Raw genomic sequence first — 27,999 nt, forward strand, 5'->3', positions numbered from 1 at the left:
GCTCTTGTTTAAACTTAACTTTATTAATACAGGTGCCAATTAATTTTCCTCTCTTCTAGTCCCACTCATAAGCTAGCTCAGAAGTGTAGTAACTTTGAGCCATGTTTCCAAAGGTGGTAAAACTAAGAACAGCAACATAATAATAAGGACAGGTCACTTTTGGTAATGACACACAAATTAAACTTTCAAAACATGTGCATAGCTTTATTCATCTACTTAGATCTAACCTTTTCACGGAGCTTCAGCAAAATTCAAGTGTGCAAAATGCATTTCTAAAACGTAATGCAAGCAAAGCGTTTCACATTTACACTGGCAGGAAATACAGAGAAACTAACAAGTCACATTAGGGAGAGTTCAGTTCAGATCTTTTTGTTTTTAATGACAAGAATTGCACAGTTTATCATTTTGAGACAATTGTTGCAGACATAAATATTTAAAATTTTCTAAGCAAGGTGCTTTAACAATAAAAAAAAATTTAAGTTGGAAAGAGCCAATAACTTGGATTAAAGCTCACACAGAATTCCCAATTAACCTGGACTCCATTATCTCCCTATACTTTGCAAACAATGCTTAACAACACTTTTTATAACACTAAAGGAGACAGCAAGCTCAAACTTTTTTCAAAGCACACAAGAAATGGTGTCATCACATTACTTAAAGGTGCTAAAGGGGCAGGAAAGGAAGTGAAGAATCCTTTTACTATTTCCCGCTACAGAATAGCCACTAACAGACTTAAAATTTAAAAAAAAAAAAAAAAAGAAAGAAAATCACTTCCCCAGTTTATAAAATAGTTCCAGTTTGACAAGATCTATAACTTAACAGAGAGCACCAGTTGGGCAATAGAATGAGCATTTCATACTGCATAAAAATTAGTGAGGTGGTTAAGAACCATCAACTATCTCAGGCATTACTACATGGTCTTTCCAAAAATTTTTTAATATACATGCAAGGCACATTGATATAAAAATAGATCTCTGGCCAACAAATATATTAAATAAGCAAATTAAAATTTTGGCTCTGCGATATTGGCAACATCAAAATATAACCAGATAGCTTTGGACCACACATCATTCTCATATTCCTCCACCTCGTTTGGTGTTTCCCCTGCATTGTTTTGGGTTCCATCTCCTTCAAGTTTGGGGATGTGCTTGAGAAATTCTTTTCCTTTTTTCAAGTAGCATTCCTACTATATTTAAAGTTTACCTTTGCTAAGTAAAAATATACTAGAAAAACAGAAGAATTGGGAATTTTGACTGATTTAACGAAAACTGACTGGTTTAGAACAGCATTCTCTTTTGTATATAAGCAAAAAGCAAGCTCCCCAGCTCAGATAGCAGATAATTGTTTTCTAAAAGAACAGCAACTTCCTTTAAGTCATTCTTCCTCTTTTTGAGTCAAAGGGAATAATAGAAACAAAACTAAGATTTAAAATATTTTTCAGTAGTAGAAGACATTTTAAGGCCAAAAAGTGTAATATTAAGCAAATCTTTTACTTTCCTAAGTTATTGTCATTCATAGGCCAATACCAACTATGGATTAGCTACTTGTACAGACAGATTCCCTCCCAAAGATAACTGTAAAATTCACTCACTTTTGTTAGTGGCTGTGCTACAGAAAAGGTACCAAAGCAACCTATGGTATATGTATGGTATATAGTAATGTAAAAAGTGCATCACATTCTTAATTTTCAGTTTTTCATAGCAGCAGCAGGATTAATCTAAGACAGAAAACAGTTGTATTTTCATTAAAAAAAAAAACTATCGAAATGTACTCAAGATCATAAAAGGATTCACCTCTATAAATGAGAAGAGACATTAGACAAACAAGGGCAAACTAAAGGCAATCATTCATATTTACATATTAAAACTTTTTTGTTAACACCAAATCTTTACACTAGATTCTAGTAAAAGAAATAATGCATTTTAATAAAGCAGATGTTACTAAAGCAGTATCCATTTTTGGAGCCTTTGTTTGTTAGCACCTGAGGAAAAAAAGGGTATATAGAAAGCTATGTAATTTACCTCAAGTTAATTTGTTGGTCTATGTAGACTACAACTTAAGATATACGGTGAAAATTAAAACTGAACTGGAAAATAAACATTTGTAGGTGTTTTTAATAAGGCTGTAGAAAAGGGATACTGCACTATCAGAAAATGGCTTCAGAACCCTGAACACAAAACTTTATATATAAAGAGGGAAGTTTGAATCAGCAACTATCACGTGAGGATGGGTGTTCCATAGTTTCTAGCCCATATTTGACATTCCCAGTAATATAAAAAGCAATATACCATTCTTGCTTCACTGGGTGTTTATTATTATGTAGACAACTTAAAAAAACATTCATAACATTGCTGGGATCCTTTAACTACTTTAAGATCTTTCTTGAGCAGCAAAACGGTGTGGAACTTAAAACTCAGTAAAGCAGTGAGCAGAGTCGATGTTTCATCATTCTTTAAACCAGCTCCCGGTGGTTCTGGTTCTCACATCTGAATAGACTGAAACCTTTAAAGACACTCATAGCAGAAGCCCATCTTTTTTCACCATAAAAGAATCCTGGTGCCCAGTCAATTAATAAAAGCAATATTGACTTTAAGAACTACCATGCCTCTGGCAAATTCAGAGCAGCAAAGTCTAGCCTTGTCCTCTGCCCTTTCCTTTTCCTTAAAATCTAGAAGCAGGGCTATCAGAAAACACCATCTTATTAGAATCCACCTGCTGTTGCAGCATCAACAGGTCTTACCATAAAAATTGTCATACTTGTATACATTTGTCCTACTACAATATCAATTCTGCAGTTAGCACATGAGGGATCATGTGTTATTTGAGGACATGGCCCAGAGGCACTCCTATACCCATATCCCTTGAAAATTGCACTTTTAATTAATTTATGTCTCCTAAGAAAGCCTTACAAAAAAATGACTCCCCTCTTTATTTGGTGGAATTTAAAATTAAGCAAAGCCCTATTATAATTCCCTTGCCTGTGGCCATTTGTTCCATGACAATTCACACTAAGTGGCTTTTTTTTAAAAAAAACTTATTGGCAATTACAGAAAAAAAACCATTAGATGCCTCTAATATGAGTTAGCAACAAACTTAACAGCCAAATATGAAACTACTGCTGCTATGTCATATTTTTATGAAGAAACACATTTTGTATTGTGGACAACTCTTGATAGCTGAGGTTTGTCATTTTGCCTAAGAACTGTTACTTGAAAAAACAAATGCAGCACTTTTTAAGTTTTTGCAGATTCTGAGTGGTGACTAAGTATGCAAATGATTAAGGACAGCAAAATTCTAAAATGGAGACAAACTAGCCATTTATTTCAAGGAAAAAAATAAATAAAACAAGCTGCCATTAACAAATCCCTAGTTACTGGCTATCTCCTCCTAAAAAGCAGGGGAGGAAGATGAGCTACTACAGATGGTATAAATATATTTTATGTTAATGGTTCATTACTAAAGAGGTTAGAGGAAAGGCTATGCAATTAACTTCAGTCCAGCAAAGTGGGGGTGAATAAAGAGAAAGATGAATACACCCTGTCTTTTGTGGGGACATCTACAAGAGTGGCATGTGACACAAATTTAAAAAAAGAAATCTTCACCCATAATTAGTATCTTCATAGCTATTAAAAAAATAGGTCATAACTTCATTCTTAGTGCCATTTTTCCAAATACTACCCCTTTAAGGATTTAAACCACCTGACTTTACTCTGTGTAATGAAAACAAATGGCACAAAATAAATACAAGTTTCATTCTGAATACTAATGTCTTATACACATTCACTAATCTTTTATCCTTCCCTCACATACAAGCACCCAACACACAAACATGCATGCATACACACATACACACAACCATACACACACCCATAGACACAGCTTTTTCAGTCTTTTTAATGGAGGGATGTTAAAAATCCCCTCTAGACTGTATTTGGTTTATGCTACAGTACTAATACTCTGAGTCGAAAGAAAATTTTATAATGAACAGAAACACACTGTTATTTAAATGTGCTAAATTAATCACAGCTGAAGTTTGTTTAGAAGCTTACACAAAAATAATCAGAAAACAGATCAACTCTTCAGATTTTTTTAATAAGTGCTCTGTAAGGAATTGTGTGAGGACCTAAGGAGAAAGATTGCAACAAGTAGAGTTAAGTGTAACCAAACAGCACAAAGGAGAATTTGTCCCAAAGTCCTGCTTGTACCTAGGCAATTAAGTCCATTAACCCAATGCCCAAAAATACTGACGGTTAATATGATGGGGCACTAGGGTTCCCAGAAAATTAAGAAATTCCTAACCACTATAATATATACCTCCTCTAATCATATAAATTTCAGTTCAGAAATAAAAGTGAAATGTTGCATTGTTTCATTTAGAATTGAGACTCAAAAAAACCTTTGGACAAACAGAAGGGTTACATTCTCTTCAGCTTCTCTGAACCCAGAGGCCTGAGGGATATAGGAGGGAATTAAGAAAGCAAAGACTTTTAAAAAAGTATTTAATTGTTGCTTCCAAGGTAAAGGTAAAGCCCAATTCAGATGGGGGTTGGGGTGTTTTTTTCTTAAATATATGTTCATTCAACTCTGTATGTCACAAACCAAGAAAGTTTGTGAGTTGTGAAACAAAAAAACTTTAAAATTCCAGGCAAGCAAAATGGACATTTAAAAATAAGAGGTGTGGGGTGAGGGTGGGGATCTGGCCCTAAGACAAGTGGTTACACAAGGCAATTGAACACACAGCAGAACTTTAAAACCTGTAAAACAAACTGGAGCCTTTTTTTTTCTTTAATCAACCTTTTATCTTTTTTTTAAACTTTTTGAAAATTTTTATTAAAAAAAAAAAACACAAAACACAAGACATTTTTTCACTTCAGTATGTGGTATGTTGCATTTTCCAGTTTGTTCAATGCTTTAAAGCTCAAGGATGCCTCTGCTTTCAATTGTACATGGGCCTGAAGCATCCTAGCTTTTGGCAAGCAGGCAGGAGACTCAACAAAAATCAAAATAGGAACAAGGCAGACTAAATGCAGGGCACATCTGTAAACATATTATACATTTGAAAATTACAATATCAGTAAAAGTGATACAGTTTACAGGTGAAATGAAACTATCTGGAACTGGCCTACCACAAGTTTCTGAACCTGGACTGATACAATAAGTTATTATATATATATATGTATATATATATATTATGTATAAAAAGTTTTGTTTACATCAAGTGGAATTGGCAATCCATGCTTATAACTTTTTTAAAAATCTAAGCAGGGCAGAAATCCAGACTAAAAAGATATTTTCTCTACATTGAGTCCAACAGCTTCTTTCATGAACTACTTATTAAAAGCCTCAAATAATCAACAAGAAAACCATCCACACTACAGTCGCTCAAAACTGGACATTTCTTAAGCAAAGGGGTAGAGCAAAAAAAGCAGTTCCTTTCTCCCCAGATATTCCTAGGGGATCCAGCTTATTTTATTAGAAGACTACAACTCTATATAAATGCCCTGCTATTTTAACCTGTATTTGACATACATGGATATACTAATTTCTCTCTGTGTGTATATGTGTGTGTGATGTTATGCTGTGTCAGGCCAGAGAACTTGTTACTATATCACTAACATCACCCAATCTTAAATTGGACCCTTAGTTTCTGCACACACACACACACAAAAAAATTTATTTCAGCATGCTATACACAAGCTGCAGTGCAACAGGATGGCAATGTGATGATAAGACAGGGCTAATGCTCTTTTCTGCCCAAAAGAAAATTTCAGAATTTCACATTATTTTCCTTAAAAACCCATTTTGCTCTAGTAATAAAATATATTTACTAAGATATAATTAGAAGCTAATAAGCTCAGAAGTATAATTTGCATGAAAGCACACCTTCTATAAGCAGGGTTTATTACCTCCTCACTGGCTAAAAACATGAAAAGTTTAGTTTTCATTGCCTTTTTTTCTTCCCCTTTTAGATTTTGCAGAGAAATCAAGAGAATTTACAGAAAAGTACAAGTTTCTCTTAGATGTTTGATGAAAAACAAGGAAAACTGCACATTTAGTGTTAGTGACAGAGAGCAAGTCTGGAGCACCTACAGTTGAAAAGCAGAATATATTTTTGCTCCCAGTTATACAATTACATTAAAATATGGGCAAAGGATTCCCCCCATATCTAAGCCAATTGCTTGTTCTGCAACTTTTCTTTAAATGACACTCATGGATTCTTCAGTTGTTAAAAGTTCAACATATAACCAAAACAAGTTAACTATGCACCCACCAACTACTCCAGAATTGTAGAAGTTCAATGCCCTCCCCTATCCCCACCCCACAAAAAAACAAAAGGAAAGAACAAAAAGATTTCCCCAATACCCCACAGAGGCTGCTTAAACTCCTGGCAAGACATGCAAATCATATTTGCTTAAAAAAAAAAAAAAAAAAAAAAAAAAAAAAAAAATACACCCCTGCAAACTTCAAGGCATTTATCCAGCATTCTCGCAGGGCTTAAAGTAAAACCAAAAGATCAAGGGAGGAGTAGGGGAAAATGTTGAATCATTCTGGGTTCCCCGTGATTAGTGTATCACTTTAGTCACAGAACAAGATACAGAGATCTTTTAAGTGGATTTGCCTTTCCAGTGGGTCATTTGTTGCCCAAGTTGATGACAGCAGGAACTTTAGAACCACGCTTGTAAGTCTGTATTCATTAATCACTTGCATTCACACTTAAACAAAAACTTACAAATGAAAAGAAAAAAAAGAGAGGAAAAAAAAAAAAAAAAACAACAACAAACTATTCAGTACCGGAGATTAAATAACCATGTGTAGTCTCTTGAAATAAATTTGATTCCTTAAGAAGTCTAATTACTTTCAGTTGCCTTTTTTTAAATAACTATATATATATATATATATATATATATATAAATGTATATATATATATTTGTATATATTATCCTGTGATTCTACTTATGGTTCCTCTGCTGCGTTGAAGATCTAGGAGCATAAAAGCCTTGTGTCCCCCATGAACGGTGGCTCTAATGCTGCAGAAAGGTTACAAATAGGCAGTCTGGTCCTTCATTGATCTGGACTATCCATGGCTTCATTGTAAGTGATTATCCTTTTGGGATCTAGAGGGAAGGTTAAAAAAAAAAAAGTAAAGATAAGAAATGGAATCCCAAAATAAAGCCTAAATAATCATAGTTTAGGTTGCCCCCTCTTATTAAAAACACAATTTAAAGGCTACTCTTTATAAATACACATCCAATCCAGTTTCTTAACTCAAAGTAAGTATTCCGGCACTCCAACTGATTCCTGCAACAGGGTCCTCTAACTTATGATAACCTCAATTCCTACAGACTAGCAATGATAACCTCAATTCCTACAGACTAGCAATGGCTAAGTTCATTTAATAAAAGTTTTCTTTATGTTTCTTTGGATTACAAAAGTAGTAAATTTGAGGGATTGGGGTTGCAACTCAGTGGTAGAGAACTTGTCTAGTTAAGTGTAAGGCACTGGGTTCAATCCTCAGAACCACATAAAAATAAATAAACGTAAACTTAGCCAGGCATGGTAGCGCACACCTGTAACAGGAGGATTACAAGTTCAAAACCATTCTCAGCATCATCGAGCAACTCAGTATCTCTAAATAAAATATAATAAAATGGGTTGGGGATGTGGTGCAATCCTTGAGTGACTCCGAGTTCAATCCCCAGTACCAAAAAAGGAAATCTGAAAAAAGTGGAGTCCCTTCCTTGCAAAAAACAAAAACTTAAAACCATCAAATCTTCATATAAAACACAACAACAAAAACCACTTTCCTCTTGTTCTTTTCAGCAACTGAAGTTAAAATTCATTTTAACTGGTACAGACTGTCCAACAAGGACCAGTTTAATTAAAAACTTAGCAACCAAAAACTTCACTCTAAAGTTTTTGATGTTAGTTCTAATCATGACTCATTGATTCCTTCTTATTTTCCTCAGGACCAACAGCCTTCATTCTCAGCAAAAGCAGATGCTGTAGCTCAGTGGTAGTGTGTGTGCAAGGTCCCCTGTTCAATCTCTAGCACGAGTGCATGCACACATATGAAAAGAAAAGGAAAAAAAATTAAAAGCCTAGGGATCTTCTGGGTTCAAAATATAAAACTGTCAGAATATGCCTGGGCAAAGCCTACAGGGGTATTCTAAAGTATTAAATTTCCATTATTTAGCTAAATGTTCCCATTTTCTGAAGGGACAATATTTTTATTACATACTACTTCTACCTATAACTAAGAATTTTTTAAAGTACACGTACTTCAATGCAAAATAGACAAACCAATAAAACTTGTCACCTAGTGGAAAATAATAATGGCCTAAAAATAGTAACATAGAACTTAAGCTCATATCGGCTTAATAATCAATCTAAGGCTGGGATTGTAGCTCAGTGGTAGAGCGCTTGCCTAGAACATGTGATACTGGGTTTGATCCTCAGCACCATATAAAAATAAACAAAATAAAGGAATTGTGTCCACCTACAAAAAAAAAAAAAAAAAAAAAAAAATCAATCTAGTCCAGAAATTATGTAATATCCTTTCTGGGACTCCAAGGCCCACCTTCTGGCAATCAATTATGAAAATAATGCTCATTTTTAATCACTTTACAGTACAAGGTAGGTCTACTTTTGAAGGGTATATTTTCTAATCTGATTTTTAAGTTTTGTGTTTGATTAGGAAAGTGCCCCTCCCCCCAAATCTAAATATTTAAGAAAAAGACTTGACCCTAAGAAACAAGGTGAGGTCAAAGCTGTAGTTAAAAAAAAGCTGGAGTAGTGTTAGGACATTAGGGGAACCTACATTCTAATCCTGCCACTCTCTAGTTTCTATACCCGTGATATTTTAATATATTTAGGAAAAAGGCAAACAATAATTAGTATAACCAATTTTAACTTTTTGAAGATTCCAAATAACCCACATTTGATTTTTTTCTTCCTCCCTGCTGCTAGTCACACCTTGGTTATGGGAGGGTGAAAATAATTGTGTGCGCCTGCCCACGAGAGTTCCAGAGACTGAATCCAGGATCCCTTGCATGCTAAAAACACTACTTACCCCACTGATCTTCCTTTCTATCAGAGTAAAAAAACAATTCACTGCTTTGTCTAGCAGCTGGAGTATTTTCATACTTATAGTATTACCTGATCCTTATATGGCATATTTATAGTACCTGATCCTTATATGGCAGCTAGTGCCTTGTGACTGCAATAATTAAACAGCACAAAATACAAAATGTATTTGGTAGGTCACTTCATCTGTTATTCCCAGCCAAAAAGAATATGTAACAACTGCTCATTAATACTAACATTTCAGGTAATCTAAACATTCTTACCTTGCTTCTGCAAATTCCAAATAGATTCCATTTCTGCAGGGAAAAAAAGAAAAAGGATTATTTTATGACAACTTTCAAGGAACAAATGCTTTTTCCCTTAAAAAAAAAAAAAAAAACATATATATAACCTAGACTGATTACAGCTGGGCTAGGGCTGAAAATAACAATTCTACAAAGCACTGATGTCTTTCTGTAATTCTTTCTTTCTTTTTTTTTTTTGAACTAGGGATTTGAAACCAGAGGTGCTCTATCACTGGGCTACATCCCCAATCCTTTTTTAAACATTTTTTTTTTTTAGTTGTTGATAAGACCTTTATTTTATTTATTTATATGTAGTGCTGATAATCGAACCCAGAGTGCCTCACACATGCCAAGCAAGTGTGCTACTGCTGAGCCACAGCCCCTTTTTATTTAAAGACAGGATCTCCCCTAAATTGCAGAGGCTGGCCTTGAACTTGCAATCCTCCTACCTTAACTTCCCTAGGTGCTGGAATTAAAGGCTTGCAGCACTGCCCCCTTCTAAGAGATGAACCTATAATTCTTTTTTTTTTTTTTTAAGAGAGAGTGAGAGAGGAGAGAGAGAATTTTTAATGTTTTATTGTTTAGTTCTCGGCGGACACAACATCTTTGTTGGTATGTGGTGCTGAGGATGGAACCCGGGCCGCACGCACACCAGGCGAGCGCGCTACCGCTTGAGCCACATACCCTGAACCTATAATTCTTAATTGCCATGTTTAATACAGAAAGTTGATTCTATCTCCACTAACAGCAAAGTCATGCACAACAATGTTATAAATATTTCAACAGCTCATCATTATTTAAAAAAAAAAAAACCCACCCACCCACCCACACAACCAAATACTTCATGGCAACTAATCACTTCTGAAGAAGTCTTTTGGACACAGTATTTATCAAAGTTGATTAAATCTGATGCTTAATATAAGCATCCAGGCATTTGATTCTACCTCTAAACTATACCTACTTGTCATTTTAACCCATAAGGTCAATATGCCAATCCATACCCAGTGACTAATGACAAGATCCTCATTTGCTCCAATTTCATTCAAAACATCAACAAAGAGCTTATGTGGCATTTTCATTAAGAAAATATGAACACACCCAAATGATAGCAACAGAGAAAATGCAGGACAAATTCTACCAGGCATACAAGAAAGCTTCACAAGAGATACCTGAAGCCCTGATGAGTAAGACAGTAGATGACTATTATTCTATAAGAATCAAAGAATCGACCTTGAAAGGAAACACTGTACCTAGGACATAAAGTAAATTAAAAAACTACTTAGTAAAAGGAACAAACTATAATAAAAATTAAGAATAAATATTTCTCTTATGGTCATACAACAGTTATTTGGAAAAGCTGAAGATTATTTTAATCTATTTGGATTCCGTGTTAAGTGTAATCTAATTTATTAGCAATCAATATAAAGAAAAATAAACTAGAGCTCATGAGAAGGGATGTATCTGGACACCAGTTACAGCTAAGTCACAATCTAACCCCTCTCCAGGTTTAAATGAAATTAAATGTATGGACCTAAAATTGTAACTGTCATCTGCATATGGATGGGGAAAGGAAATAGTATACTCTCTCCCTGCAATGAGCCAAGATCAAAACCATATCTAACCAGCATGGTGGTACACATCTATAATCTCAACTGAAGCTTTTATTCAAATGCTACAGATTTCTGCTAAGAAAACTGCATTATCCTCAAATGTAGGATCTGGAGTAGTCAATTTGATTATGTCTGATGAGGGAAAAAGAAGATATAATTCATAGCTTAAAAGCTAGCCATCGGGGTTGGCCATGGGGGTTGTGGCTCAGTGGTAGAGTACTGGCCTAGAATGTGCAAGGCCCTGGGTTCGATCCTTAGCACCACATAAAAATAAAGATATTGTGTCCAACTAAAAAATAAATATTAAAAACAAATAAGCAAGCCAGGAGCCAGCATAGTACAGCCAAAAAATAAGCTAAACTAAAGGTGAATGCAAATTCCTTTCCTGCATTAATATTCCTTCTGTGACTACTAGCAACTTTATTTCCTCAATGGGGATAAAATTCAAGGCATGCTAGGCAAGTGTTCTATCACTCAGCTACATCCTCCAGACCTTAAATTTAAGTTTCCATGAAACTCAAGGTTGCAATCAGAAAGAAAATGTAAATAAATAGTCTGATGCCATACTTAACCCTAACTAAGGCTAACAAGAAGTAACAATAGATTTGATATTATATTTTTGGCTCCTTATAGCTTACATAAGTCTCAACTAATTATGAATGTGAATGTAACTGGATAAATTAAACCAACTAAGGCTGGAGAAGGTACTTTTAACAATACAAATCCTGATAGGACCTCGCATGTGCTAGAGGCAAGCGCTCTACTGCTGAGCCCCAGCCCCCAGAGCTAATTTTTTAACTTGACTGTTCTTTATTGAAGATGGATCATATTATATTCAATCATGCATGTCATGAGAAATGCCCAGAGTCAAATCAGATAACTAAATAAATAAATATATTAAACAAAGGTCCATAAATGGCTAAAAAAAAATATTTAAAAATAAACAAAAACAGCTGGAGATGTGCCTCAGTGGTAAAGCACTGCCTAGTTCAATCTACAATTCCAGTAATTAAAAAAAAAAAAAGGGAAGTTTACTATTAATTATACAGGTGAAGGGAAGTCACTGAAGGAATCATTATTATATTAAATATTAGAAATGATTCTTCCAGGCAACTGAAAAGAATGAGATAACATCAAGTCCAATAAATGCTTCTGCAAAATAAGTTATGACAGTTTGTTGTCAGAGACAGAAAAGAAAAATGGAAACATTAAGAGACTGGATCTATATAATCTAATGACAAATTGGACTAATGTTAACTCACCGAGAGGAAAGGTGGGGAAAAAAACGGGGGTGGGGATACTGGGGATTGAACCCTGGGGTATACAACTGTTGAGCCACACGCCCAGTCCCTATTTATACTTGGCAAACTAATTCAAATGTATATACACCTTAATTCTGTGTATATAAAATTGAATTCATTAAGGTGATACAACAAAGTAACAGCAGTTTAAGAAGTCTTAAAGTTTAACATACAAGAGAATTGGATGAGATTATCATAACTTTGTGTAGTATGAAAAAGGAACTCAAGTAATGTCAAAATTTAAGGAACAGAATAGAATGATAGAGAACAAAGAAATTCAAAGTAGATAATTTAGGGAAGGAGTATTCAACTATGATGATTCTTAACCAGTATTAAGACACTTGCAACTTTCTAGCCATCTATTCCCTTTTATTCAGCCCAATGTCACCGCCCTGGCTCACATAGTGATATCTATAACTTACATACCTACGTTTCTATTTTCTATAAAGCAGGCACTCTACCAACTGAGCTATATCCCCAGCCCTACAATTACCTTTTAACTTGCCTCTTTGCCATTATAGTCAGTCCAGCTTCACTTTCAATGTTTAGCACTCTTCCTTTAAAAAGAATTCTGAAGGTTGTGTTTGCCTTGCATGCACAAGGCCCTGGGTTCTAATCCCCAGCACCCCAAAACCAAAACACAAATCTGAGGGCTGGGGTTGTAGATCAGTGGTAGAGTGCTTGCCCAGCTTGTGTTGAGGCACTGGGTTCAATCCTCAACACCACATAAAACAATTTAGAAAAGAGCAACTTTTACTTAAATCTAACCAGACATGGTGTCACACACCTGTAATCCTAGTGACTCAGAAGGTTGAGGCAGGAGTATTGCAAATTCTTCCCATAGTGCTTGGTACTATAAATACTGATTTGAATGAAACATTCAAATAAGCCAGGAAATAATACTCCATAAAGTAGTAACTACGTAAGATCCCCTTGATACCACTGACATTCAACTTTTGACCTCCCAAAACAGCAATTTCATATGATCAAAACCGATTTAGTATTCAATTCTAAAATTTCTCAAAGAAAAAGGATGAAGTTACGAATCAAAGTCAACTTGAAACTTATTTTGTCTTTAAAATTTTAACAATGATCCTATTCTCTGGTTAACAAAATGTTAAAAATTAACATCTAAGTTGATGTTGATCAATACATAATAGAACTCTCAAAAAGCCAAGCCAGATGCAATGTTGCATGCCTGTAATCCTAGAGGCTCAAGAAGATGAGGCAGGAAGATCAGGAGTTCAAAGACAGCCTCAGCAAAATAGAGAGGCTAAGCAACTCCATAAGACCCTGTCTCTAAATAAATACAAAACAGGGCTGGTATGTGCTCAAGTTCAATCCCTGGCACCTAGCTAACTAACCAACCAAATAAATAAATAAAACATAAGGCCAACTCCCATAATTGTGAGCCCTAAGCCAATCTAAAGTTAACCACACTTTTCAATCACTTAGAAACCATTTCATACCAAATTCCTTAAGATTCAGCAATCATGGTAAGATCTTCAATTTCAATTCTTTTTCCTAACCTAGATTTACCTATCTTTTGATGATACACACTATCCCAATACTTTGTTTTCCTATTCTGATTTCCTTTCTCAATTAGTCAACTGTACACCTGCCTATTCATTTACAAAATCTTTCAGGGGGTGGGGATGTGGCTCAGTGAGTACTTGCTTGGTAAATGCAAGGCCACAGGTTTGATCCCCAGGACTTGGGTGTGTGTGTGGGGGGGAGGGGGTCCTTTCAGAAATCTCACCTATTCATTACTTTTTCAACTTCACTGTAACTAGAAAGAGGTACATATTTTCAGATTACTTTGATTTATGGCAATTAGAAGTCACCACCTTTTCAGTAAACAATAAATCCTTCATCCCCAATTTGAAGCACCAACCAATCAGAATAACCACGATAGTCTGGACCACCTCAAAATCCATAACAGAAACTTAACAATTTGGTTTTGTTACTTTTCTCTTTTCTACAATACTTATTCTAATCTGGTTCATACTGTAAGGGTGAAATATCAAACTCAACCTGCTTGGAATGAAACTTGGAAAGATGAGGCAGGAAGATCAGTACTTGACAACAGTACTTGACAATTCTACTTTAACAGCATGGGTGATTTTTTATTTCCTCCTTACTTAAACTAGTGAAAACTGGGGCTTAAATTTCAGCTTCTTTAAAATTCTTACAAGTGATCTTTTGGATTAATACCAAAATAAACTCATTATTATTGTATTCATAAAGCAGACATAATAAGAAATCAACCAAGCAATATAGATACAAAACTGGCAAGTCACTAAGGTTCCTAAACCATCTTAGGGATTATTATGTCCTATGAGAGAAAAACAGTGACCCTTTCCCAATCTAGGAAATTCAACCAGAGCTAAAACTTAAAATTACAGTACTATAGTATGCACATGATTTTTCATATTTATGATTAAATATTGTATCTTTACATTTCCTTTGCAAATGGTGCCATGTCGGTGCATGTATCCATGCTGATAACATTAACTTTTTTAAAAGTATTTTTTCAGTTGTAGCTGAACACAATATATTTTACTTATTTATTTTTTATGGTGCTAAGGATCAAACCCAGCACCTCACACATGCTGAGCAAGTGCTCCACGGCTGAGCCCCAGCTCCAAACATTAATTTTTCCCCCAATATTTTTAGTTTTAGATGGACACAATACCTTTATTTCATTTGTTTTTTTATGTGGTGCCAGGGATTAAACCCAGAGCCTCATTACTACCAGGTAAGCTCTCTACTGCTGAGCCACAACCCAAGCCCCCAAACATTAACTTTTTATAACAGATTTGTTTAAATTTTATATTAGTAAATGAAAAAACAGATTATGACATTCATGACACTTTTTAAAAATTCCTCAGCTGTGTAGTTTGAGTTTCTTCAAATTGTTACAAATCTCCAAAATATAATCTGCTATATGTAAGTGGACCCCTGCAATTGCATATAATTCCTTTGTCAGTTTTATATACAACAATTATCTACAATTTATCTCTACATATTCCATTTCCCAAATCCTGTAGAAATACTTCAGTTCTCTTGTGCCCTTTCCCAATCTAAAAACTTTTTATGAGTAAATGTTTGTTATAAGTTCAAAGGAGAAGACCTTTGTTATTTCTCTACCTGGAATATCCAAGAATCTAACTGATCTTCCACTTTACATGGTCACCAGAAAAATGGGGAAGCAGAGTTAGGGCTGTAGCTCAGTGGCAGAGCACTTGCCTAGCATGGGGAGGGCCCCGCCTGCTACACCCCCCCACACACACACACAAAGAGGAGGGGCAAAATGAAAAGGAAACTTGGGGGAAACAACATTGTCCAGTTGGGAATTTTCTGCCAACTATGGTCTCATCCATCTTTCTTTCTTTCCTTCCTTCCCTCCCTCTGTACTAGGAATTTAAACTGAGACTCTATAACTGCCACCCCCAGTCCACTATTCTGTTTTCTTAAATTAAATATCTTCCCCATCCATCAAAACTCATTTTAAATGCTCCTTAAAAACAAGACTCTGTTCTTTTCCTACTTTCACTCCATTAGAAATTCTCTTCCTTCACTATGACATTTAAAATATTGCATTATACACTGTGTATTGTTTTATCCTCTACCTGATCAAATTCTGTAAAGGAAAAGATTCACCCTGTTGAAATAATTTTTCCATAAGTAAGCAAAGTACTGTGCCTACATAGGTATTTCAAAAAGGAAAGGAAAAAATACAGAAAATATTGTTCAACTCCTTAGTTAAAAAACAAACAAAAAAACTACAAAGTATCTGAGAAAAGATTACTTACACTGAGTAAAACTCTTATACCTATCATTCCCAATTGCAACTGGCAATCAGAACCACCTAGAGAGCTCATTTTTTACTCTAGATCCTACCTCAAATCTAGTGAACCAAACTATCTATACCAATAACCTACCATCTGTGGAGATAGTAGAGAAATTTTTAAAAATTTTATGCAACAGTCTACAGTTACTTAAGGAATATTTTATACCAGTAGCTTCTCCATCTATAGAAAAGACACCTCCCAAAGATTAAAGAAAAAGAGCATCAGAACTTGAGTTACTATTCCTCCAAAGTAGTTGATTTAGGTTTCATACACCCTATTTTTAGGACAATCACCTTAACCTTATATTTTTACTGTATTTCACATTAAATTTTTTTTTTTATTTTTGATCATTAACTAATTTTACAGTCAAGAATAGCTTTCATGTTCTCAACCAAATCATCAAGTACATTTTTTAAATTTTTTTTTTTAAGATTTAGTTATAGATGGACACAATGCCTTTATTATTTATTTTTATGTGGTGCTAAGGATTGAACCCAAGGCCTCACATGTGCTAAGTAAGCACTCTACCACTGAGCTACAACCCCAGCTTCCTCAAATATAAATCTTGATCATCTCCCTAGGCTTTCTGTGTCTTAAGTCAAATTTACCATATCTTTTTTTTTTTAAGGCGGTGCTGGGGATTAAACTCAGGGCGGCCTTGTACATCTAAAGCAAACATTCTGTATCAACTGAGCTATATCTCCAGCCCCCATATCTTATTAGCTTCATTAAAATGTCAGCATTTCAAGTGCTCTATATTCTTCAATTAAGTATTAGCGAGGTAAGAAAAATAACAATGCCCTAGCTTTGATCCCAGCACCAAAAAAGTCAAGACCAAAAAGTCAACCAAATACACACTCTTATCAATCTCTTAATGAGGCTTTAAATGGCCAGGCCATTTAAAAAAAAAAAAAAAGTCAGGATCTAGAGTTAGAAGCCTTTGAAGACAAATCAGAGTTTCATTAAACTAAGAATTCTGAGTAAGCTACTTCAAAGGAGGTAACAGTTACACATCTTGGGTATATGCATTAAGAGCTATTACTAGCCAGATATAGTGGTACATGCCTATAATCCCAGGAGATCTAGAGGCTGAGGCAGGATGGCGAGTTCAAAGCCAGCCTTAGCAACTTAGTGAGACCTGAATATTAAAAAGGGCTAGGGATGTGGCTTAATGGTTAAGTGCCCCCGGGTTCAATTCCTGATACAAAAAAACAAAAAGAAAATTTGTAAACACTGTTCATAAAAAAAAAAAAAAAAAGTCCACAGACTGGGAGAAAATATTTGCCCATCACATATCTGAAAACAGAATAACCAGAGAACCCCTAAATCTAAAAAAAAATTAAAAAAAAAGCAAACCAGGTCTAAAACTGCAAAGCGCTTAGACATTTTCCCAAAGATATAAAAATGGCTAATAAGTACATAAAAAGATGCTGAACATTACTAATCACTGGGAAATGCAAATACCAGCACGGTGCAGTGGTGCATTCCTGTAATTCCAGTGGCTTGGGAGGATGAAGCAGGAGGACTGTGAGTTCAAAGCCAGCCTCAGCAATTTATGAAGGCCTTAAGCAACTAGGGAGACCCTGTCTCTTTAAAAAAAAAAAAAGGCTGGGGATGTGGCTCAGCAGTAGCGCGCTCGCCTGGCATGCGTGCGGCCTGGGTTCGTGCGGCCTGGGTTCGATCCTCAGCACCATATACCAACAAAGATGTTGTGTCTGCCGAGAACTAAAAAAATAAATATTAAAAATTTTCTCTCTCTCTCCTCTCTCACTCTCTCTTAAAAAAAAAAAAAAAAAAAAAAAAAACCAAACTACAAAATACCACCTCTCACAACCAATGGGATGGTTACCATCAAGTAAACAAAATCTGTGTTGGCAAGGATGTGGAACCCTTGTGCACCACTACTCGTACAATGCAAAACAGTATGGTGATTCCTCAGAAACTCAGATTCTATCATATGATCTAGTAATCCCATTTCTGGGTACATACCATCAAAGAACTGAAAGCAGGGTATAATAAATATTTCTACATTTGACTTTGTAGCAATATTATTTATAATTGCTAAAATATGCAAACAACCTAGGTGTCCCAACACAAATGAATGGATAAAGAAATGGTGGTTGCCAAGGTTTTTGAGGAGAAAATAATAGTTGTTTAGTGTCTAATGCGATTGTTGCCTGGCATTGTAGTACACATCTATAATCCCAGTAGTTGAAGGAGGCCAAGGCCAAGAGTAGAACAAGTTCAAAGTCAGCCTTAGCAATCTGGTGAGGCCCTATCATAAAATAAAAAGGGCTGGGGATGTGGCTCAGTGATCAAGCGGGATCCCTGGGTACAATCCCAGTACTCCCCCTCCCCAATAACAATGCTTCAAGGCCAGGTGCAGGATGTATACCTTTAGTCCCAACTAGGCAAGGCCAGCAAATTTTACAGCATAACATATATCAAATGCTAAGAAAAATCCCCCAAACTGTAATTCCCATAAATCAATTTTTATGCTTTTTTTTATCTTCCCTTCATAGCTGTTAATTGTTCTGAATTACATTTTTAAAAATCCACAGTACTTGTAAGGCTGCTAGAAACTAATGCTAAACCGAAAAAATGTACCAGCCCTGCCAAGACACACTGGCACATTCCTATAACCCCAGCTACCAGGGAGACTGGGGAAGAGGGATCCTAAAATTATGACAACTCAACAAGACTCTGTCCCAAAATTTAAAAAAAAAAAAGGGGGGGGGCTGGTGACCTAACTGCTTACCAGAATGTTTGCCTAACAAGTGAGGCCCAATACCACAAAATTAAGTGACACACCTTCCCATCTTAATGAATGGCTTATTTCTGAAGTTAGGACCACACTACAGAATAATACAGGTGCTCTTAATATGCCAATAAGCCCAACTGATTATTCTCTTTTAAGTTTTCATTAAAAAAATGTCCAAAACTCAAGTTGATGTACTTCACTAGAACAAATATTCTCAATAACATCAACAAAACAAAACTACCCTTATGAGGCATTTAGCTTATCTAAACCATTGATATCATATTGTAATTAGTCCATGTATAAAGAAAATGTATGGGCTGGGGCTATCGCTCAGCGGTAGAGTGTCTGCCTTGCACGTGTGAGGCATTGGTTCAATCCTCAGCATCATATAAATCACCCATAAGACCACCAACTAACCTACGACTTAAAGGAACATGTCAACATACTTTTTGGAGGTACCCTACTTTCCTAAAAACATCCAGCTTCTGGTAACTCATATTTACTTCCAAAGAGAAGAGCAAGTGAAGACAGGTAAACTATCTGTTAGGATTCCTACTCTAAGACTTCCATAAATCAATCCTTATTCCCATTTCTTAAAGGAAAAAAATATGAAGAGGACTTCCATTCATTTTATTGTCCTCCAATCTGAAAATAAGGAAAGATATGCAGTCTAGGTAATTCGATTAAAAGGTCATATAAACAACTTTGTTATTCATCTCTGAGGCAATGATTTCTTTCAGGCTCTCTGAAAGAACTGGCAATTACCTCATCCCTACAATCTGATAGGCTACCCCCTTTTCTTGGGAGTTCCAAGTCACTGTTTGAATAAGCCCATGTTAAAGATGGGAATGTGCAGTTCATATTAGGTATGCATACGCAAATGGGGTGTGACTTTATTAGGGTGGGGGAGAAATGAGGCAGAAGGGGTAAGACTAAAATCCACTGTTGTATATCACCATTATCTCATTACTTTAAAGTAGTTATATCACTCAACCAATTTTTTTTTTAGTTGTCAAGACTTTATTTATATGGGGTGCTGAGAATTGAACCCAGTGCCTCATACGCGCTAGGCAAGTGTTCTACCACTGAGCCACAACGCCAGCCCATTCAGCCAATTTTTAAGATCAAAATAGGTGTTGGGTGCCCACACCTGTAATCCTCAGGAGGCTGAGGCAGGAGGATCACAGATTCAAAGCCAGCCTCAGCAACTTAGACCCTCTCAAAGAAAAAAAAAAAAAGGAGAGGGGGGGATGTTGCCCTGTGGTTAAGCGCCCCTGGGTTTAATCCTGGAAACAACAAAATTAAAGTCATATTATAAGAAAGTATTAGCATGGAACTTGAAAAATATCTGGGTTTTATTAAAATATTAGGGACAGGGTCTTAATATGTTGCCTAGACTGGCCTCCAACTCTTGGGCTCAAGCAATCCTCTTGTCTCAGCCTCTCAAGTAGCTGGCACTGCAGATGCAAACCACTGCATCCACAACTGGTTCCCTTTTAACAGGCTTTGGAGCTATGAAAAGTACAGATTCCCAAGCACCTGGTCTCTACGATGCTCATAAACAAATATGCTTGACATAGTAACTTATCTAAATTCTTTTAGTTACCATTCAGCACCCCATTATTCCTTGTTATAAGAAAAAATAGTCTGACATTCCATCTTCTTTGGACTCCTTGAAAAAACACTGTTCTTATTCATTTTAAGCAAATTAGAACTACTAAATGCTTCACCAATAAAGCAGCATGATACAAAAGCAAAGAAGGGAGTATCTGCAAAATATACTCTACTGTAATATATAGCTAGTAAAAAGAAAAAAAGAGATATCTGTGCAAAGGAAATAATTTTTTAAGACCCTTATGAAAACATAAGGTAATCCATTCCTTGAGGTAATCTGCCCCCCTCACCACCAATATACATACACCTCTGTAGTCTCTGAACTAGATAGGGTCAATTATACCTATTTATACAAAAATATCTTAAGTTGAAAAACTGAACATTTTTTCTAAACTTTAACCATACTATTTCCAAAGATCCTGAATTAAGACATTCTTGTCTTTGCTAGTTGCTTCTCCACTGTCATTCTCAACTAAGCTCTCCAGTGTCTTAAAGAATCACAGAATATTCAAAATTTACCATAAACATTATGCTAAATTGGCCAATAAGAATCTCTGTATAGGAAACAAATGAATTACCTTTAGTGTGATATACAATAGCAGCCCTCAGGTCAAAAGAACCCCAGCTATCATTCCTTTCTAGGCCTCTCTGGTATCTCTGTTCTTTGGCAGAGCCTAACAAAGTGTTCGTAGGAGAGGCCAGAGGATTTTGATTTTCTATCTCGTAGTCCTTTGAGAGAAACACTAAAGCACCTTGACTACTGGTGTCTGCTTTCTGCAGGTCACCTATATGACTGGGTTCCAAGGATAAGGCTCCACTCTCACTAACAGTCCCAGGTTTTAGAATGCTACCCAGAACTTGAGGACTAGTCCGTTTTTCCAGCTCATAAGCCTTGGGAAACACAGGATGCTCCGTTCCTGAGGGGATTATTTCAGCACCCTGTGAAACCAAAGTGGCAGGATATTCTCCTTGAAATGTCACCTCCATCACTTTATGATCTGATGACTTCCCAATAACAGTCTCAGGGCCAGCACTGGGCTCATTTATAAATGATAAACCCCACTGATTCTGGAAGATATCCCCCAGGTTTTGCTGATCTGTCTGAGAGGGCAGATCCACTTGTGCTGTGCTCAACAGCACAGTTTGCATATTTGAAGGATAGATAAAAAGACTAGACTTAATTTGTTCAACAGCTGCTGAAGTTAAACTCATGTCTTGGAGTACTGAATCAGTTCCAGAAGAGACGGGTGTTAGAGTATTAGCAGCAGTAGTTAGCAGTGGCTGGCCCCCTGAAGGATACACACTTCCATCAGTCCCTGCTAAAACAGGCCCATTGGAAAAGTTGGCAGAAGTAACAGATTTCAGTGCTGACATAGGGACCTGGGATAACCGACTTGAAGACTGGGTCTGAGTTTCCCCAGCAGATGACGAAGAAGATGAAGATGAAGATGGTGAAACAGAAGAATTCTGTATAGTTTTGTTGAGGTTTTCCTTAACTTTGCTTGCATAACTTATTTTAGGAACTATTTTAGCACTGCTATTGTCCACTGGAAAAACTGGGGGTGGTTTAAATAGGGTCCATGAGTCCTCTTTGGAGGCAACAGCTGAGGCATGCTTTCCTTTGGGTCGATCATCAAATTTTTTGCTGCTCACACCAGGTTTAATATCTGAACTTTTACGAAGTATATCACCCATGGCAGGTTTTCCTCGAGTTGCTCCTCCAGGCCCAGTCTCATATTTCCAAATGGGCTTTGAACCATCTACTCGATTTCCCTTTTGTTCATTATAGTCAGGCTTGAAAGTTTCAAGTCCCTGTTTTAAAGTTGGGACGCTAGTCTCTTGTTGCATTATTTTGTCCTGCACTAAATTAAGGTTTTCACAACCCTTGGCACTATTGCGCCTCGCTTTCCTTTTTTTAGGAGTGGTATATCCACTCTCAGATCCACTACCATCATTATCTGCTCCTTTGCCCATATAACCATTAGTAATGTAGCCTGAATTATTTGTTACGACACCATTTGGAATTGCTACAGTATCGGTCTTATCTACAGACTGGTTTTCTCCAGATTTATTTTCGTAAGACTTCCCATTCTTTTTGTCCATACTGTTTTTCTGAATGAAATTCTTGGTTTTAATTCCTGCTTTCCCAAAGGTGCTGGCCTTTACAGTCTGCTTCAGGCTAGTGTCTACAACTTGCTGGTTGCCATTGAGGACCCTGGAAATAGGGTTGGTAGCTTCATCAGAACCCAGGCTCTTTAAAGATATTTCTCTTTCTCCAGCATTACCATTTATTTCACCATAGCCTAAGGAAGAGAAAAAAAAAAAAGACTTAAAAAAAAACACAACATTTAAATTACAGTGGCATCTAACACATAAGGACTATTTACTGTGCACTAGATACTATGCTTAGTTGTAAGTTTGTTATTACTTCATATCTCCCCAAAGACACTTGTAAGCTCCATTTTACAAATTAAAAAATGCAATCTACTGTTAAGCAGAGGCAGAACTAAGCCAGGCTTCAAACCAAAATCCACAGTATCTGAGAGAACATGACTACCTCTTAAGTATGCCACAACACCCCTCAATCTAAGAATTAACTTGCCCATCATCCTCACAAACCACTGTAAATTTTCCTTACAATTAAGAGTAGATCTACCCTCTGGGCAAAAACCAAGTTTACTGATTTAATAACATTAAAAGGAAATTAGGGCTGAGTACCATATTTGAACCCCTGAACACAGCAAAACAAAGGGGTGGGGGAATTTCATTTCTATGAAATCCTGAGTGGTCAGTGGTCACCAAGTAGTATCCATTGCATCTATCAGAGAAGCTGTAACACTTATAAACTTTTTCTAATAGTCAAATTCATTTTGACATTAGATCATACGATATATTAAAAAAAAAACAAAAACCTGTATACCAATGTTTCTAACTCTTCTAACCCATGTTTTCTTTATTTTTCATTTGGACAAACAAATTCTCACAGAGATGAAGTAACTTACCCAGGTCACAAAGTGGCAGAACTGGAAATCTGAACTCCAGTCTGGAATCCACAGTTTCCTACCACTATGCAACACTGCCTACTCAAGAAATGAAATATTTACTAACAAAACTACAACCAAAGAAATTTAATTTTTAAGTGTTATGTTAATTAGATATTAGATATAATAATCAGATATAACGAGGAAGCCTTCAACCACCCAAAAGTTAACTCTATGATTATAGGTGATTCAATTGGGTTAACAACTTTTTCTACTCCCTTACCAGTATACTAATAGTGATATTAGTTATCTACCTTTCTTTAAAAAGTTTACAAAACATATCCTGGGGTCAAGTAAGCCATTAGAAACATATGCAGTAGAATACACACACATCCATTTATGGAAGATTTTCAGGGTGGAGATCCAATATGAATATAAATTATTTGTTTTTAATTACTTTCATTTATGGTGTTAAAACCCCTGGCCTACCTATGAAAGCTGAAAAGCATGTGAGTTTGTATAATATTTTTTTCCTTCAAAATTTGTTTTAATTTCCTACATGGTAAATACCGATCAATATAAACCACATCAAAAACTCTTTGAGGCCCTCAGCTTTAAGATAAATAATAAGGGGAAATGAAAATCTTTTTGAGCCTGAGAACCACTATGTTTAAAACATGATATATGTAATAGAACAGTTGGGAAAGATTCACAAAGAGTCCACTAAAACTTCAGAAAAAAAGATGGAAATACTGAAAATGAATAAACATTGTCTTCTATTATATAAACTGCCAGAAAATAATTCAAGGTATCATCATTTTAAAAATAGTGGCATAAAATTTGTACCATGAGAATACATTTCATAAAAGTTCTTAACTTCTGCAGTATTACATTTCCATTATTCAGCTATCCTACAGCCAATCAAAAAATTTTGGTGGAAAACTTCTAAACTATATAACAAAAAGGAAGAGATCATTGTATTTTAGGATGTTTTCTAAAAGGTTTTCTTTAGGAAATCACAAAGTTCTAAAAGGATGTTTTTAACAGAACTATACTCCTGTACAACTCTGGACCAAAGACAAGAATGACTCACATCACTAACTATGCAAACAGGTTAAACAAATGGCCCATTAGTGATAACTTTTCAAATTCCAATTTATGATAAGCAGTCTTAAATACAAAAATAAAAAATTAAAATAAAATAAAATCCAATGTCCAAACTGCACTGAATGAAAGCAAAGATTCTAGTGAACTAAGTTTACTATCTATGGACTTAAATTTTATCAGAAAAATACCAGAAATCGCCAATAAAAAATAGCTTAGTCACTGTACTGAACCCCAACTTCTTTACTTTTTCTGTGCTTGGGATACAACCCAGGGCCCCATATGTACCAGTCAAGAGCTGTACTAAAGAGCTACATTCCCAGCCCCCACCCAGAAGTTTTAAGAACCAAAAGAAAGACAAAAAACTCATTTAACTACATAAAAAATTTTCCTATGGCAACTTTGTGGGTATTGTATAAAAGTATGCCAGAGAGGCATTTATTTTTAAAGCTTAGGTCTTTAAGAAAAATGTAAACATTAAATTACTGAAAGAAATTAAAAGACTCCTGGTTTAGGGATGCCACGTGACCCCTACTTCAAATAGACTCAGCAAAACTAAATTCTGATACATCTAGTGTTTGGATTAGAAACTGAAATTACTCAACACGTTTGGTCTTCTCTTGCGCCCTCTTCTGGATAAAGAAAAATGATTCCTTTTTATAGGTTTGCGGGTCATAAAAACCCACCTCAAGATATTACAGATAATGTTTGAAAAATAACCCAATGTTTTCTTAGTTATTAGCATTGCACACTCTGAATCAACAGTACTGTGTGACTAGGCAGCACATTAATGCTCACCCCAAACTGTTCACATTCTCTCAAAATTGCTAAGCTGTTTCCCTTCTTATTCTTTATTCCAGGACAAGACATTGAAGAATGCCACCTTGAACAGATCAGGGGATACTTCTACTGATAGAGAGGAGCTCTGCGTTAATAACCCGACTGGTAAAACAAAATTTAAAACTCAAACAGTAATACTGCCTTACATATTCCAAGCAATGAGGTAATGAGGTAATATTTTTTCATCTTTGGAAAAATCTAATGTTAAAAAGATCCAGTATTATATAGTTCCTAACAATTTAAACTGCTCCAAATTCTTAAAACTCTTATAGATCTGTGTGTCCTCTACTGAACACCTTAGGTTCACCACCCCCTAAAAATGGAAAATCTCATATGCCAATTTCAATCTTCAAGTTACAGCACATCTGCAACAGAAAAGCTGTTAGTTTTTCTCCAGCTCTCAATAATTGCTGGTATTAAATTTGACATGCTGGATTTAACATGCGCTCTCTAGCCTTCATATCTCAATTTATGAAGAACCCATATTAAAAAAATTGTGCTTGATTATAAACTTTAAAGTTTATTTCATCTCACCAAATGACTTTTTCCCTCAAAAATCAATTGGGAATCAATATCGGTTCTAAAATGCGAAAAACATCTTTCATGTTATCATGGAAAAAGACTCATCTTAGGCAAAATGGTAGTGGATCCAACCTCATGGAGGAGCCACTTCAGTTCACCCTTAAGGACAAGAAAGGTGTCAAAAAAACTGCCCGTCTTCCGTATCCAATCAAACATTTGTTTAATCCCTCCCCTTAAAGGCACTGCCCCAGCCCAGAAGGTTAAATATTGGGTGGGGAGACGGATGGAATACGGTTTGGGGGTTTTAACCCCCCTTTTGGTAGAAAATGAGCCGCTCGAAAGAAAAGGCCCAAGTGAAAGCCTCAGAGGCGGAGTCGTGAGCGAACCTGGCAGGAGACGAGGTTCCTGTGGCAGAGAAACTCGTGACCGGGGAGCTTGGTTCCCGCTGGGTACCCCACCCGGCCAGAGGCACCGCCTCAACCCAAAATGAATCCCCCGGCCCTCCTGCCCGAAGGATCTCCGCGGCCGCCGCCCGGGGCCTCCTTCCCCTCACTACGCTCCTAGTCCGGCTCCCCGCCCCGACCGCCCGCGCCTCCCGCCGAACCCGGGAGCGGGAAACGCGGCCGCCGGCGCGCGGGGCTCAGCACAGGCCGCTCCCCTCGTGGCCGCTTCCCTCCCCCACCCCAACCGCCCCCGCCCCTCACCCCAGGGACCCGCCCGGGGCCGCGCGGCCGCCACCGGGTTACACAACCCGGCCGGCGCCGGGGGGAGGGGCGGCCTAGGGACCGGGGGCGACGGCGCCCCCGAAGTGCTGGGGGATAGGCGATGGCCCGTGGGGTTCCCGGGTCGCTGGCTCCGCCACGCCGCGTGCCCCTCTACACCCTTTCCCCTCCGCTCCTCAGTGGGCCGGAGTCGGTGACAGGAATCGGCTTCCAACATGGCGGACAGGAAGCGGCCCCGCGAGGAGGAGAGAACATTCCAGCCGCGCCGGCTCTGGGGGGAGCGGGTCCGGGGCGCCGGCCTCGGGAGAAGCCGCGGGGCCGGACTGCGGGGTCCGGCACCCAAAAAGGGCATTTAGGAGTGGAAGTGACCCCAGAGACCAGGGGTCCCAGTCACCCCCCACGACAGGGGGGAACCCCAAGGCCACAGGTGGGCTTGGGGTGGCGGGTGAGGACGCTTCCTTAACTCAGTCCACCTACCCACTCCTCGCCGCCAGTAACAGGGCCTCGCGACACTACCCGGGTCGGGATTCGCTAGGCCTTCCTGAGTTACACCTCCAGGGGATTTTTAGCGGGGTAGGTTACCCCACTTCAGGACTCCCAAATTAAGGTAACTCAGGGCCACAGAAAGGTGAAAGGGAAAGGAATAAGGCTGGATCATCAAGGCCGACCCTGCGGGTCTCCCTTCAGCCGGGGCGGGGGCCGGGAAGGTCACGCTGGCCTGGTTGGGCCTCTCCCATGCCTAAGAGAATGAGAGGGTGCTGCAAGCCCCTCCGCCCTGCCCGAGCTTCGGGAGAATGAAACGGGGCATCCCCAGACCCCGAGAAAACACACACACACCCCGACCCCGTCCGCGCTTTTCAGATCTAGCCCCACCCCCAACCCCCCGTCCCCCACCCCCAACCCCCTTCCCCCACCCGTCCTCCCTCCCAGACCTGTTTTCTTCTTCGGCGTTTCCTGGTGCTGCTGGAGGGTGTGTTTCTGCTCATGTTTCAGCGGCTTTGGCTGGGCCTTGGGGCTGCCCTCGGCTCCATGCTGCAGGTATTGGTGAGGCTGCTGGTGATGGTGGTGGTGGTGATGGTTGTGGCTGTGGTTGTAGAAATAATAATGGTGGTGGTGGTGCGGCTGCTGCTGCTGCTGCTGCTGAGGATGATGGTGCGGATGGTGGTGACTGTGATGGTGCTGAGGCTGTGGCTGGCCGGGCTTCTCCTCCATTGAAAGCGGCTGGGACTCCCTGGCTGAGGCTGCGGGCTGCTGCACCGTCAGGATCTGAGGCTGCTTCTCAGAGCTCGCTCAGTATATCTGAGCGCGACTCGCCAGCGCAC

At 37.7% G+C, this 27,999-nt stretch overlaps 1 protein-coding gene across 1 annotated transcript; it reads right to left on the reverse strand.

The window, feature by feature from the left end:
• Positions 1-2: 2 nt before the first annotated feature.
• On the reverse strand, positions 3-27,997 carry Nufip2 (nuclear FMR1 interacting protein 2). Its single transcript, XM_005327851.4, has 4 exons — positions 27,610-27,997; positions 21,087-22,811; positions 9,348-9,380; positions 3-7,115 (listed from the first exon to the last, which is right to left on the reverse strand). Exons 1-4 carry the CDS (start codon positions 27,887-27,889, stop codon positions 7,063-7,065), a joined length of 2,091 nt encoding a protein of 696 aa, XP_005327908.2. The 5' UTR covers positions 27,890-27,997; the 3' UTR covers positions 3-7,062.
• Positions 27,998-27,999: the final 2 nt, after the last annotated feature.

The sequence above is a fragment of the Ictidomys tridecemlineatus genome, chromosome 3 (assembly GCF_052094955.1).
Source record: "Ictidomys tridecemlineatus isolate mIctTri1 chromosome 3, mIctTri1.hap1, whole genome shotgun sequence".
Taxonomy (NCBI): Eukaryota; Metazoa; Chordata; class Mammalia; order Rodentia; family Sciuridae; genus Ictidomys; species Ictidomys tridecemlineatus.

Excerpts from the sequence above, each read along its gene's own strand:
- Nufip2 (XM_005327851.4), bottom strand. The coding sequence starts at position 27,889 with ATGGAGGAGAAGCCCGGCCAGCCACAGCCTCAGCACCATCACAGTCAC. Across the intron at positions 22,812-27,609 it reads AACGCCGAAGAAGAAAACAG|GCTATGGTGAAATAAATGGT; the intron begins GTCTGGGAGGGA and ends TCTCTTCCTTAG. Across the intron at positions 7,116-9,347 it reads TTGGAATTTGCAGAAGCAAG|ATCCCAAAAGGATAATCACT; the intron begins GTAAGAATGTTT and ends CCTTCCCTCTAG.